This window comes from Seriola lalandi, unplaced genomic scaffold (assembly GCF_002814215.2).
Source record: "Seriola lalandi dorsalis isolate HSWRI2012SDOR001 ecotype SW California unplaced genomic scaffold, Sedor1 jcf7180002054677, whole genome shotgun sequence".
NCBI classification, from domain to species: Eukaryota; Metazoa; Chordata; class Actinopteri; order Carangiformes; family Carangidae; genus Seriola; species Seriola lalandi.
Window position 1 is genome coordinate 1,085,209 of NW_019525230.1, and position 11,800 is coordinate 1,097,008.

General features: G+C 41.7%; 1 protein-coding gene across 2 annotated transcripts in view; it reads right to left on the minus strand.

The window, feature by feature from the left end:
• Positions 1–860: 860 nt before the first annotated feature.
• The window catches only part of LOC111666528 (serine/threonine-protein kinase tousled-like 1-B), a 13,421-nt gene continuing 2,481 nt past the window's right edge, over positions 861–11,800 (minus strand). Inside the window, exons 3-23 of one of the 2 annotated variants that reach the window (XM_087178130.1) lie at positions 11,682–11,792; positions 11,039–11,107; positions 10,815–10,853; positions 10,608–10,683; positions 10,476–10,519; positions 10,289–10,378; positions 10,084–10,158; positions 9,886–9,978; positions 9,650–9,760; positions 8,751–8,887; positions 8,335–8,526; positions 7,876–7,942; positions 7,397–7,494; positions 7,024–7,105; positions 6,824–6,915; positions 6,642–6,731; positions 5,085–5,254; positions 4,730–4,865; positions 4,355–4,466; positions 3,975–4,082; positions 861–3,259 (exon numbers count right to left, since the gene is read on the minus strand). In XM_087178130.1, coding sequence (XP_087034256.1) covers positions 3,110–3,259; positions 3,975–4,082; positions 4,355–4,466; positions 4,730–4,865; positions 5,085–5,254; positions 6,642–6,731; positions 6,824–6,915; positions 7,024–7,105; positions 7,397–7,494; positions 7,876–7,942; positions 8,335–8,526; positions 8,751–8,887; positions 9,650–9,760; positions 9,886–9,978; positions 10,084–10,158; positions 10,289–10,378; positions 10,476–10,519; positions 10,608–10,683; positions 10,815–10,853; positions 11,039–11,107; positions 11,682–11,792 — 2,142 coding nt within the window. In that variant the 3' untranslated portion in view covers positions 861–3,109. Of the gene's footprint in view, positions 3,260–3,974; positions 4,083–4,354; positions 4,467–4,729; positions 4,866–5,084; positions 5,255–6,641; positions 6,732–6,823; positions 6,916–7,023; positions 7,106–7,396; positions 7,495–7,875; positions 7,943–8,334; positions 8,527–8,750; positions 8,888–9,649; positions 9,761–9,885; positions 9,979–10,083; positions 10,159–10,288; positions 10,379–10,475; positions 10,520–10,607; positions 10,684–10,814; positions 10,854–11,038; positions 11,108–11,681; positions 11,799–11,800 lie in introns of those variants that run through there. The other variant, XM_023421875.1, reaches the window with a different exon arrangement.

Below are 11,800 nucleotides of genomic sequence, written 5' to 3' on the forward strand. Positions count from 1 at the left end.
GTTTTTTGACATTTTTATGCCTTACTATACTATGACGTTTTTATGCCTTATTATACTATGACGTTTTTTTTACATTTTTATGCCTTACTATAATGTGATGTTTTATGAGAAATTTATGCCTTACTATACTATGACATTTTTATCACGTTTTATGGCTCATTACACTATGACATTTTTTGACATTTTTATTTGTCGATATACTATGACATTTTTAAGACATTTTATTCCTTCATACATGTTTTAATAGCTAGACCTAAATGTTAGTATATCATATTGTTCCAAGTTCTAACAGGTTTCATATTTAATTTTTAAATGTATAGGCCATTCCATACATATATGTCATATCTGGATATATATACACATATGTTACGTTTGTCTATGGTCATTCCTGAATGTAAATTCAGATCCTATATGTTATTAAACACTTTGGTAAATCACATTAAAAACCCAATCTCTTTGTCTTTGAGGGGTGGTGGGGTTGTTGTGTCCTTGTTGAGAATGTTGAGACCAAACCTACACCCTTGAGCCTACAGTTATGGCTTTAATTTGGGCTCATGCATTAAGTTTTCATAACCCCAGATGTCAGCAAAGTGAGATTTTAGTAAATATCTACCTAACTATTACCATGAGAACTATACAGTAGTTGAAATATTTTCAAATATAATGTTTCAGCAGATCTAGCTCTGTAATTCTGGAGAACACTGTGACACATGATGAATATTGAGCCATATACAAAGAATTTGAATATTCCTGTGTCTTCACACAGAAATCATGACCTTCCTCTGTCCTCTATCTTGTGTCGAACGCTGCTGATGAGGTTGCGTAACCCACTACAGGAAATATTGGTCACACTGCAGGAATTAAGACATGTAAGGCAATCTTTATTGCATATGGATGACATGGCCTAGCGTTGCACCCCCACCACTAATGTGATCTGACATGTAGCTTACTAATGGCTGCGCTTACATCTGTCCACACACGGTTCTTCATTTATCATGGGGTATATGCACTCGCTGCTAGAAGCCATTTCCACTGTTAGTTTGTCAAGTAGAGGAAAGAGGAGTGGATGAAATTACAATTTTATCAGTGGACATAGACTTTACCTGTTTCATTGCATTTCATCACTTGCTTTCATTTGGGAGCACAAAGCCGTGAGAGCAGGTACTTCCTGCAGTTTAATTCATTTGTCATGTCACTGAAACTACAACTGTGTTTGGGCTTTTTGTTCACCTAACAGCTCCCATATAGAAAATCAATTAAGACTTATTTTAAAAGCAGGCGTTAACTGCTCCCACTTGTCTTTTTATCTGACTTCTTGCCCAAGAATATCTCCCTTTCTTTGCCAAGGGCTAGCTCTGGGCTGAGTCCAGGTTGCCTGCATTTGAGAGGAGCTTGAAATGTCACAACAACATACAGGTAAGTGTTTTATTTACAGGACGACAACATTTGGATATATCCACTTGATTTCTAGCTGCAGTAAAAACATGCTGCAACACAGGCCAACCTGGAGCACGCCCACCTCTACTGACATGAACAGGTGTGACCGTTCCTCACTACACAGCATACTGGGATTTTGCTCCATATAATGTCTGTTGGACTCTTACATGAAAGTAAACAAAAAAGAAAGAACCCACGTGGACATTTGATGTTTGGTGGCAGAATAACATGTTGCATCCCCTGGAAAGAGCACAGCGGGTGTCCATTTCAGGAAAAGAGGCTCTGGAGAGTGTTCCTCTTTACACAGTTCAAGTATGCACATATGCCAGGCGAAAACCATTCACACGTTACAAACTAAAAGCGACATTTATAGCAGCAAACTGAGAACAGCTTTCAGAGGGAAACACAAATAAACTGAGCAAAGTGAGACACTGGGAAGCAAGGATAAGCCTCATTACTATATATTTGCTAGTGAGTAATGTCTCCTGCACATGAAATGTACACTAGATTCTGTGCCCAGAGTCTTTGCGATACAGTAACGGCTGATCCAGTCCCTCAGTTCAGTCCAGCTCTCTTCAGGCAGGTTGATGAGGACATCTGTGACAACATGTACTGTAGTAGTCTGCCCTTTAAAACATTTTGACTCTTTACCTGAACAGCAAAAAAAAAAAAAAAAATGGACTAAGACACATTCACACATCCACTTTGTGTAAATCTGAACTGCTTTGCAACACAACGAAAAATGCAAACGGAGGGTTTGACCACAGAGAAGTCCAGGACGAGCCCACGCTGTAAGTACTTCATGCCAAATCTGTGAGACCAGATGACAATGATCTGGATCGGAAGTGCAAATCAACCCCAGAAACTTAATCTGGAACTACTTTTTTTTTTCTTTTAGTCAAGTCCTATCAAGGTTACAACATTGCATCACTTTAAGTTAACCCCTGTTGTGTGCTGAGGGGCTACAAAAGGAAATTCAATGAGATGTAACCAGTCTTTTGTGCCTCATTTCCACAGATCGCAGAGTTTAACAGGGAATCCATATTTGATGCACAGACACTCATACCTCCCCTGCACCACACCCCTGTCTTCTGCTGCCTGCTGACTTCAACCCTCATGAGCAACTAGGCTGCAGCAGTGGCCTTATGTTACAATTCTCAGGCATTTTGAAAGATATATTATGATGTATGTGTATGTGGAGCTAAGAGAGGTGGGAGTGGTCAGGACATCTAGGAGCTCCTGTAGCTGTTGAAATGTCTCCTAAGAGGGTTATTTAATAAAGTCCATGAACAGATCCACTGGCTTCATCATTTTCTTTTCCTGCTCCAAACAATGTGGAGCCGTTCCCCTGCCTCTCTCTTTCCATTTCCCTTCTATTTTTCAGTCTCTCATTTTTTTCCTCCTCATGTCTCACACAGTCGAGTTCAAGGACACAACGCTGTACAACATATGCAAAGGGAGTATCCTTCTTCTTCCTCCTCTTTTCTCACTTCCATCTTTCCATTTAATTCGGTTCTGTCGCTAATTTATCCATTTGGGAACAGCTCAGGTAAAAAAAACAGAACAAAACAGGAAAAAAAAAAAAACGATCCATGTCCATTTTCCTTCAATTCCAACAATCCTGCCTTCGGGATTGGCCAGAGGGTGCTGTCAGTCATGTGAAGAGAGCCAGTCAGTAGGTGGGGAGAGATGAGGCGGAGGGCTGCAGGGAGCCGGAGGAGTTTGAGCGTCTCATGTGAGGGAGGAGGTAGGTGTCCGAGCACAGCTGGTGAACGTCGAACCTGTCCTCCTTGCGGTACGCCAGACAGCGCCGGATAAATGCCTGCAGAGCAGAGGAGGACATTTTAGAAAATGAGCAGCAGGCTGTATGTGTGTTAATGTCTGTGGGTGTTCGCGTGTGTGTGCGTGGACTCTCTAATTTACTTCAAGATAAAATAGAGCAGAAGAGTCTACTGCTTTCCGTCTATCTGTTGGCAAAGGCCGCACTTTAAACTGCTCTTATCACAGTTACACAACAGAGTTGATTCAGATGGTTGAACATGTGTCAACATGTGACTGGATTGTCAAGCTGTCTGACATTAATACTTTAATTATAGTGTGTAAATGCGTTTTAATAAAGTAACTAAAATTTCAACACAAACACACAAACGATGATGTATTCAAATGAGACGATAAATTATCAGACATTTTGCTTTGTTGTTTGTACTGAGGTGACCTTTTCAGCAATTTAATCAACTGCGCCCAAAGACAGACATTCCCATGTGGTCACTTCTTCTATTAATGTTTTTAAATTGAATTTAGAGAATATTTACATCTTATTTTCCCACCCATAATTCCTACTATGACAATATGATAAGTAATGGGAAGATGTTATTTACAAGGTAATTTTCTGGATTAACAAGGGGAGTAGTCACAGAAGTTAAAGCATTTTTTTTTAAATGAAGTAAAAGTGACATAATGAATGTTTTCTTTTAAGTGTATGGCGTTGATATGTTTATGCGTGTGTGCGTGTGTGTGTGTGCGTGCGTGTGTGTTACCTTGGCCTCTGTGCTGGCCTGTGGTTTAGCAGGGAACTGGACCTCTGTGGCTTTGAGGATGGTGTTTTCCTGGAGAATGTCTTGTTGAGACTGGTTGTGACCAAACGGCTGGAGAAAACAAAAGACATTAAAATGACCACGATCCAATGTGTTCTCCATTGCTTCAACTATCTAGCAGTTCTCTCATTGATACTGAACTCAAGACAACAGACACACAGCTACTGTGTCCAAATCTTTTCTTCCACATTTCAAAGCAATGCCTCGACAGATTGATATAAGTGGCTCACACACCGTTTGAATCCACATGCATTAGTGTTAATCTTTACTCTCTAGTAATGTACAAATTGTTTAGTTCATTTGCTCCTTCCAGAGTGCTGCACCTTGCGTCCGTAGAGGCACTGGAAGAAGATCACTCCCACAGACCAGACGTCGACCTTGTTGGAAATCTTAGGCGGCTCTTTCCCCACAACAAAACACTCTGGAGGAAGATACCTGAAAACACAAACAACAGTATCCATGCCAATCCATTTAATAGAAGAGTTCAAACATATATTTTTTTAACTGTTCCATGTTTATTTCCAACCATATCATTTTTAGAAAAGAACACACAATTCACTGCCCATAATAATGACAATAGCACAGTGTAGGAGATTCTGTTACACTGTGTCAGTCTGAGGGGGGTTTGTGTGTGTGTGTGTGTGTGTGTGTGCGTGTGTGTGTGTGTGTGTGTGTGTGTGTGTGCGCGTGTGTCTCACCAGTAGGTGCCGGCCCCCTGTGATGTGAGGTCCATCCCATCCACACCATAGTTATCATCGTCCATGATTTTTGACAGGCCAAAGTCTGTGATTTTGATTTCTCCACATGCAGTACCATCCACCAATAAGATGTTACCTGTTCACCACACAGACCCTGAGACTCAGTACATAGTGTTTCACCCCAGGTTAACAAGCAAAGCAACCAGAGCGACAGGAAAGATCTTAATAACTGACAACAGTGTATGTCTATCCAATTTTAAATTACCTACATTTAACTAACACTTAACTAAGTAAATTAATCTAGAAGCAGAAACTGGTTTGTAATATTCGCATGCTTTTTGCACATATGACCCACCTGGTTTGAGGTCGTAGTGGATGATGGGAGGTTTGATCTCGTTGAGGTAGCGCAGGGCGCTGACAATCTGCATGACGATGGAGCGAGCCTCCTTCTCTGACATCAGCTTGTTTTGTTTCAGGTAGAAGTCCAGGTCGTTTCCTTCACAGAACTCCAGCACTGTACAGAACCTGGAGCACAGAGGGCGGAGACACACAGTTACACACTGTACACACACAACACTGTCAATAATCTATTGATCCCTAACTAGAAAGTTTACAGTATCATCAGTCTGGGTGAGTAACACAGGCCACCAGTGTCTTTAACTCTTTTGGGTGGAGGTAACTGCACCTCACATGCTCTATTGATACTTGAAGCTAATCTATGCATCTGTCTGTTTGTTATACCCATTTATCTATCTATACATCCATATATATATATATATATATATATATAACATATTTATTATTGATTTCATCAAATTCCTCTTTGTTGAAATGTCCAAATTTCTTTTTTTTTTTTAAATTTACTTCTTTTTAATTGATTTGTCATTTGCATTTGACCACACAATTTCCCAACAGTTCCGTTTGTTTCACCAGTTTTATTAGTCATTTTCCCCTAAAATGTTTTTAGTGTTTAGACATATTAATTACATCAGCGTTAAATGAAACGCAGTGTTTTTATGACTTGACTGTTTGAAAGAGTGTTAAAAAAAAATTACGGTAAATTTATTAATACAGTTAATTCAGAAAAGATTATTCTCTCAGTTGAGTGACAATCTCATCTTTCTGTCTTTGAACAGTTAACTATCGTCTCAAAAGGCAGAAGGCAACGGCCTCACTCATTGCGCCACAGAGTCAAGTATATATTTACATAACAACGAGCACAGCTATTACCAAACGGCATTGATATAACCCCTCGTGGCGTTTATTTAACACCTGATTGTGCTTATGTAACATCTTATGGCGCTAAAACCAGGCGAATTCTGGCGATCCAAACGCCCTCCTCAGTGACACACACTGTGCAGTGGACAGGTCTGATTTGGAGCTCTGTGTGTTTGTGCCTGAACATGATGAGACGATGAGGTGAGCAGTGGGCGACTTAGGAGGCGGGCTGTCGGCTGCCCAGCCAATTAGAAGTTAGAAACGATTTTTGGAAATTTCTTCGCTATTTTTTTCTTGTCTTTTCTTAACTTTTGATTGGGTGGGCGAGACGTGCCGTTAGCTACCGCCAGCCTGGCTTCAGAAATAACTTCCATTGTCAGAACATGTTGTTGCTGATTCATACATTTTTCTGTCACTCGCTTTTACAATTTACTCTTTCCCAATCTGATAACACCCCTATGATGTTCGCTCTCATTTGCAGCTCTGAAGCGGGCCTCCAGGCAGATTACAACTTGTGCATTTTTTGAATATTCACTGTGTAGGGCCCTCACACAGGTTTGACTCTTACTCATGTAAAACATGTTGTTTAAAACTATAGCAAAGGATGCTTTTTAACCCAGTGCTCTGTAAAAAACAACCTCAGGATATGTGGACCCAGCAGGGCTGCAGCTGGCAGAGGTCAGAGGTGACTCACGTGTCAGTGTCCAGGGAGAAGTAGTCATACAGTTTGACTATTCTGGGATGGTCCAGCTGCTTGTGTATCCGGTACTCCCTGCATGCATGCCTGGAAGGAAATAATTGTCAACGTAATGCATGTGTTACTGCAGCAACATTTTGTCTTTGCACATCAAAGTCATTTGTGTGGATGAGACCTACTTGTGGTAGTTCTCCTTCTTCTCCTCTCTCCAGTTCTTGTTGAGTTGGTGGATTTTAACAGCTGCATAGCGCTGCTCAAACAGGTCAAAAGCCTGTGTGTGGCAAGAAAACAAATACACACACATTTGTCTTTAAGCACACTTTACACACGGAGAGCGAGTGAGAACAGGAAACAACTAGTGAAGCACTACAGACATTACCTTATAAACTTCACTGAAGCCGCCCCTGCCCAGCAAGTGCAGCAGCAGGTACCTCTCATTCAGAGTAGGATGGTCTTTAAACCTGTGTGCGGAGGAACAGAAATGTTTAGTATAATCAGGGAACATGAGGAGGAAATGCTCATCGCTTTGATCTGGCAAATGTAACGTTGTCTTTGAAACAACCGATTTGCAAAGACAGATGATTGTGCTGCTTTTCTGGGTAATTACATCAACAACTTTAAATTACATCCGACAGACGTTCTCCACTAATGAAATGTTTTTTTTATTTGAAGTGCATTTAATATCATCAAATGATTGATGATTTACATTCATTACTTTACATTCATTCATTACACTTGCTGAGCGGACTTACGCTGAGCTGTCCTCGTTGTTTATCCTCTTCAGCTCTCTGATGTGGAGGTTCCTCACCCGCTCCAACCGCTCCAGCTCTGCTTGAATCTCAGCTTCCTCCTACACACACATCATGAGATGTATCATTTTGCATTTCAATTCTGTTGGTGTTAAAATATGCATGTAGAGAAATCTCATTTATGCAATTAAACACTTTGTCAACAAATAAAGCCGAGTGTGGGAGAAACCTCTGCACCACTGAAGTTACTCTCTTTCTGTTTTGATGAACGATTTCACTTGGTAAACTGAGTGTTATGTAATTCACACCTGGTAGATTGGTGCATGGGAAACTATGCAGACTGTCAACATTTGCAACAGTCGGACCTTTTTCAACATCGTCTTTTCACATGATTTCACCAAATGAAATGTCTTCCGGGCCTAATGTGTTCTTATTGATTGACTGGTGGAGTGATTAATGAAGCGATTTCTTTTCCTGCTGACCTTCTTCAGATGTCCAAGGCGGAGCTTAAAGATCTCTTCCTGCTCGTGGTACTCAGCGAGGGTCAATCTGCCAAAATATAGAGAAAAGTCAAAACCTACTGACGGAAACATTCATTCACAACAGATTCAAATCTATTTCATCTTTCAATGATTCTTCTAATCCTCCAATTGAAAACAGAATCAAAGTCCCACACTTTCCCAAACATCGTCTTTAACCCATGATGTAGAGTATTGTAGCTGGATTGACACAGATACTGTGTATCTGACACCTCTGATACGGATCATCTTTATGAGTCTCTGCTTTCTATATAAACAGTGGTAATAATAAATGGAGGTAACATGCAATACTTTATGTTGGAGGGCAGCTCGTAGTAAACTGCAGAGAATAACAATACAAACAGGATACGATCATCCTTCACATCCTCCACTGACAGAACTTATTTATTGCAGGAAACTCACAGCTGGGGCAAGGAGGGCTTGAGGAAGGGGTCCGAATCGTTGCCGTTGACCACCTTGGTTTTACGCTGCTTGGGTTCGGAGGTGGAGGCCACAGAGAGGGAGGGGGACGCAGGGTTTGGGGGCTTCCTCTTGGCCAGCAGCTTCCTCTGTCGCTCTATGTCCTCCCTCTGCTGGTTGATGCCCTCCTGTTGCCTGTACACAGTCGGACGCACAGAAGAAGGGAAGGAAACAGGTGAGATGGGAAATACTGGAGCAGATGATTAACAGCTTTTCGCATGTTTTCTCCTGGCTGTAAAGAGGAAGACGCTTTTATAATTCACCTGTTAGGATCCTTCAACATCATATCTAATGCAATGTCCAATGCAAAATATAAACAACTGAGATTAAGAATGGTGGATGCGTTTGCAGTCTCTCACTTGATCAGGTTCTGGAATGCATATCCGTCGGTCCACTGCTCCGTGTAGGACGCTCCATGTCTGACGGTGGTGAAGTGACCGAGACGGAGGCGATCCTGCATGCTCTTCTCACGACACGACTGCTTCTCCTGCGTACTCTGTGCACAGAACCAGGGACACAAACGCACATAATCAGAAATGATGGACAGTAGTGCTGAAGGTGTCTCAACTGTAGCAGCTAAAGGGAAGAGAGAGTGTTTAACAATTCGGTTTAGGATTCAAACTTGCAAAACATTCCTGTGACAAGCTGTCACCTCTATGTTATATCTACATTACACTTATTCATTTGGCAGACGACGTATAAATGAGACACAATCCAAACCAAACCACAGCAGATCAAGGTAGATTTCCACACAGAATAAAGGTGTAATAGCTAGCTATATTTATTCTTTTAAAATACAGAACTGAATTCTCCAGATATACTGAATCCCAGTTAAGCAATATTTTTACCCTAAATCCCACCACCACCACTCTGCTGTTCTGTGTGGCTCAAAATGGTGTCGACTTAAAGAAAACAGGTGGCGAGGGAAGAGATTCAAAGCTCTACAAACCACAAGAGAGTTTTCCCCTTCATTAGTTGTGGACCAAAGCGAAGCTAAAACACCAGAAGATATCGGAGCAGGATGCCTGTGTTGCTCCATTTCTGCTGCAAGTGTAAGTCTCCACTTTTTTTTTTTTTTAACCGCCTTTTAAGCGATGAGCTTCATTTCTTCTGCATCTTGCTAATACATTAGCTGAACATTTATAACTATTTCTAACTGATATAGTATATCTATATTTTTCCCAAGCTTTAAATTCCAGATGTTTTGAAGTGAAGATGGACGTACAATGGACGAGAGGATGGATTCAAAAACACAAACCTTTTCTATAAGCAGTTTCTTGCTCATGGTGATGCACTTGTTTAGCCTCTCCTTGTATTTCTCCAGGAGTTTTTGCTGTTCGTCGATCTGTCTCCGCAGGTCACAGTTAGCCTGTTAAAGAAAGACAGTGGGTAGATGTTTAACTCTGGTTGTGTAGGAAGAAATATAATACAACTAAAACATACAATAACATACTCCTGTGCACTTATCATCAAAACACAGGACACAGAACTCACCCTGAGCAGGTCATCTATCCGTCCCTCTTTCTTCTCCAGGTCCAGACTCTTGTTACTCTCCAGAGCAGCGAGTTTTAGCCCTGTTAGCTCCGTCTACGAGAGCAGACAGAGACATACCAGTCAGAGGTGTATTAATAAATGTACAATGAATACTTCAAGTGTGTCAAATCAGTGTGTTTTCTGTGAGCATCACATTACCTGGACAAACTTGCTGGCTTTGGGATTGTGTTCCCCAAAACACAGACTCGTAGGAGAGGAGCTATTCTGCCGGATCTACAGACAAAGAGGTTTTGTTAAACCTTGTAGCGACACACAGAGCAGAGACTCACATCCACCTCATTTACCAGTAACTCATCAGAAATTCTTCTGTGTAAGGTTTTTCTACTGTTTGTCGAACACTCACGATTGAGCCGGGGGCAGAGTGTGAGTTCTGTGGAGAGCGGCGAGCTGATGGGAGCCCTCTGACTGGACTGGAACCATTTCCCCCCTGGAACTTTGCAGAGAAAACAAATGGGCAGATGTGACAAATCTGGTTTGAAATTATACAAATCATGAAATATTGGTGTAACACTAGTTGTTGTAATACTCACATCAAAGTAGTCGCTGATCTTGGGCCCACGTGTGGAGGTCTTCCCTGCAGAAGAAATTTGACCAAAGATTTAATGCAGCCTAGCCGCAATACATGATACATTACAGTGATTTTCAACAGGTATTAGTCATACCTTGACTACTCTCTGAATAGGTGTCAGCTTTCCTTTTCCTCCCTCTGGACGATTCAGAGTGCTTCTTCTCCGGGGTCTGTAAATCGATATGAAATAGAGGAGGAAAGAAAAAAAAAAGAAGCATAAATCCCTTGTGTTTAACCTAATAAAGCAGGATTCAGTGGTGGTGTTCAGCAGGAAAGAGCAGCAGGAAGGAGAAGTACATACTGAGTAGGCAGGGGAGCTCCCTCTTTTCAAATCAGAGTTCTAGGAAGAGAAGAGAAGCAGAGGTGGAGGTAGTGGGAGAGACAGAAAAGACGAGTGGGCATGGAAAAAACTGAGAACTGACAACATGTATCTGTGTCTATCTGTGTAATAACAAGTGTCATATTTAATTTCAGAAATAATAGTCATGCATGTATGTTCCAACAAGACTATATCTGTGTTTTTACCTCTGACTCCTTGTCGCTAGATGAGCCCAGGCTGCCATAGCTGTGGTTAGAGGACTCATTGGCCAGACCCTGCACACAGTGAGAATTCAATCAAATACCTGAACACATACAACATGAAAATAGACAGCGCAGGTGTGTAGTGACTTCATGAAAGAGAACCGATAATGAAACAAAGCCTGAAGCCTGTAGTCTGCCATGTCTGTAAATCCAGATCTTCAGTTATTAGGTGTGTCACTTGGCCCTTTTCCATCTCACGAACATTTCCAGGAACTCTGTATCCTTTTAAGGAAAACAGGAACTTTTACCTGCTTTTCCACCATAGGAATTTAGGTTTGGTTTTTGTTGCTTGTGCCCAAAAAGTCCCTGCCCCTGATTCTGTGACTCTCTGATCGTCTACCAGCTACCATGGAAGAGTTAGTCACTGTTGTTAGTCACTTGTGAACACAACCCTCGAGACTGCTTCAACTTATGTACAGCATTCTTACTGCTGCAAGCAAGCAAGCACTGGCTGTTGCTAGTACTATATTAGAACTTGGGGATGGAATTTCTAGTCATTGCCTTTAGTTCCCGGGTAAACTGTGTTTGTGTGCGGTGTATGACGTATCTCAAAAATGAGGCTTTAGTTTGTCTGTGCAGCTGTTACCTTAGCACCTCCACTGGTGCTCCCAGTGCTGCCTACTGTGTTGCCACTGACAGCTCCTGTGAACCTGGCCTCCAGCAGCTCCTGTCTCCTGGGGTCCAGGCTGTGCAGCTCCTCCATGG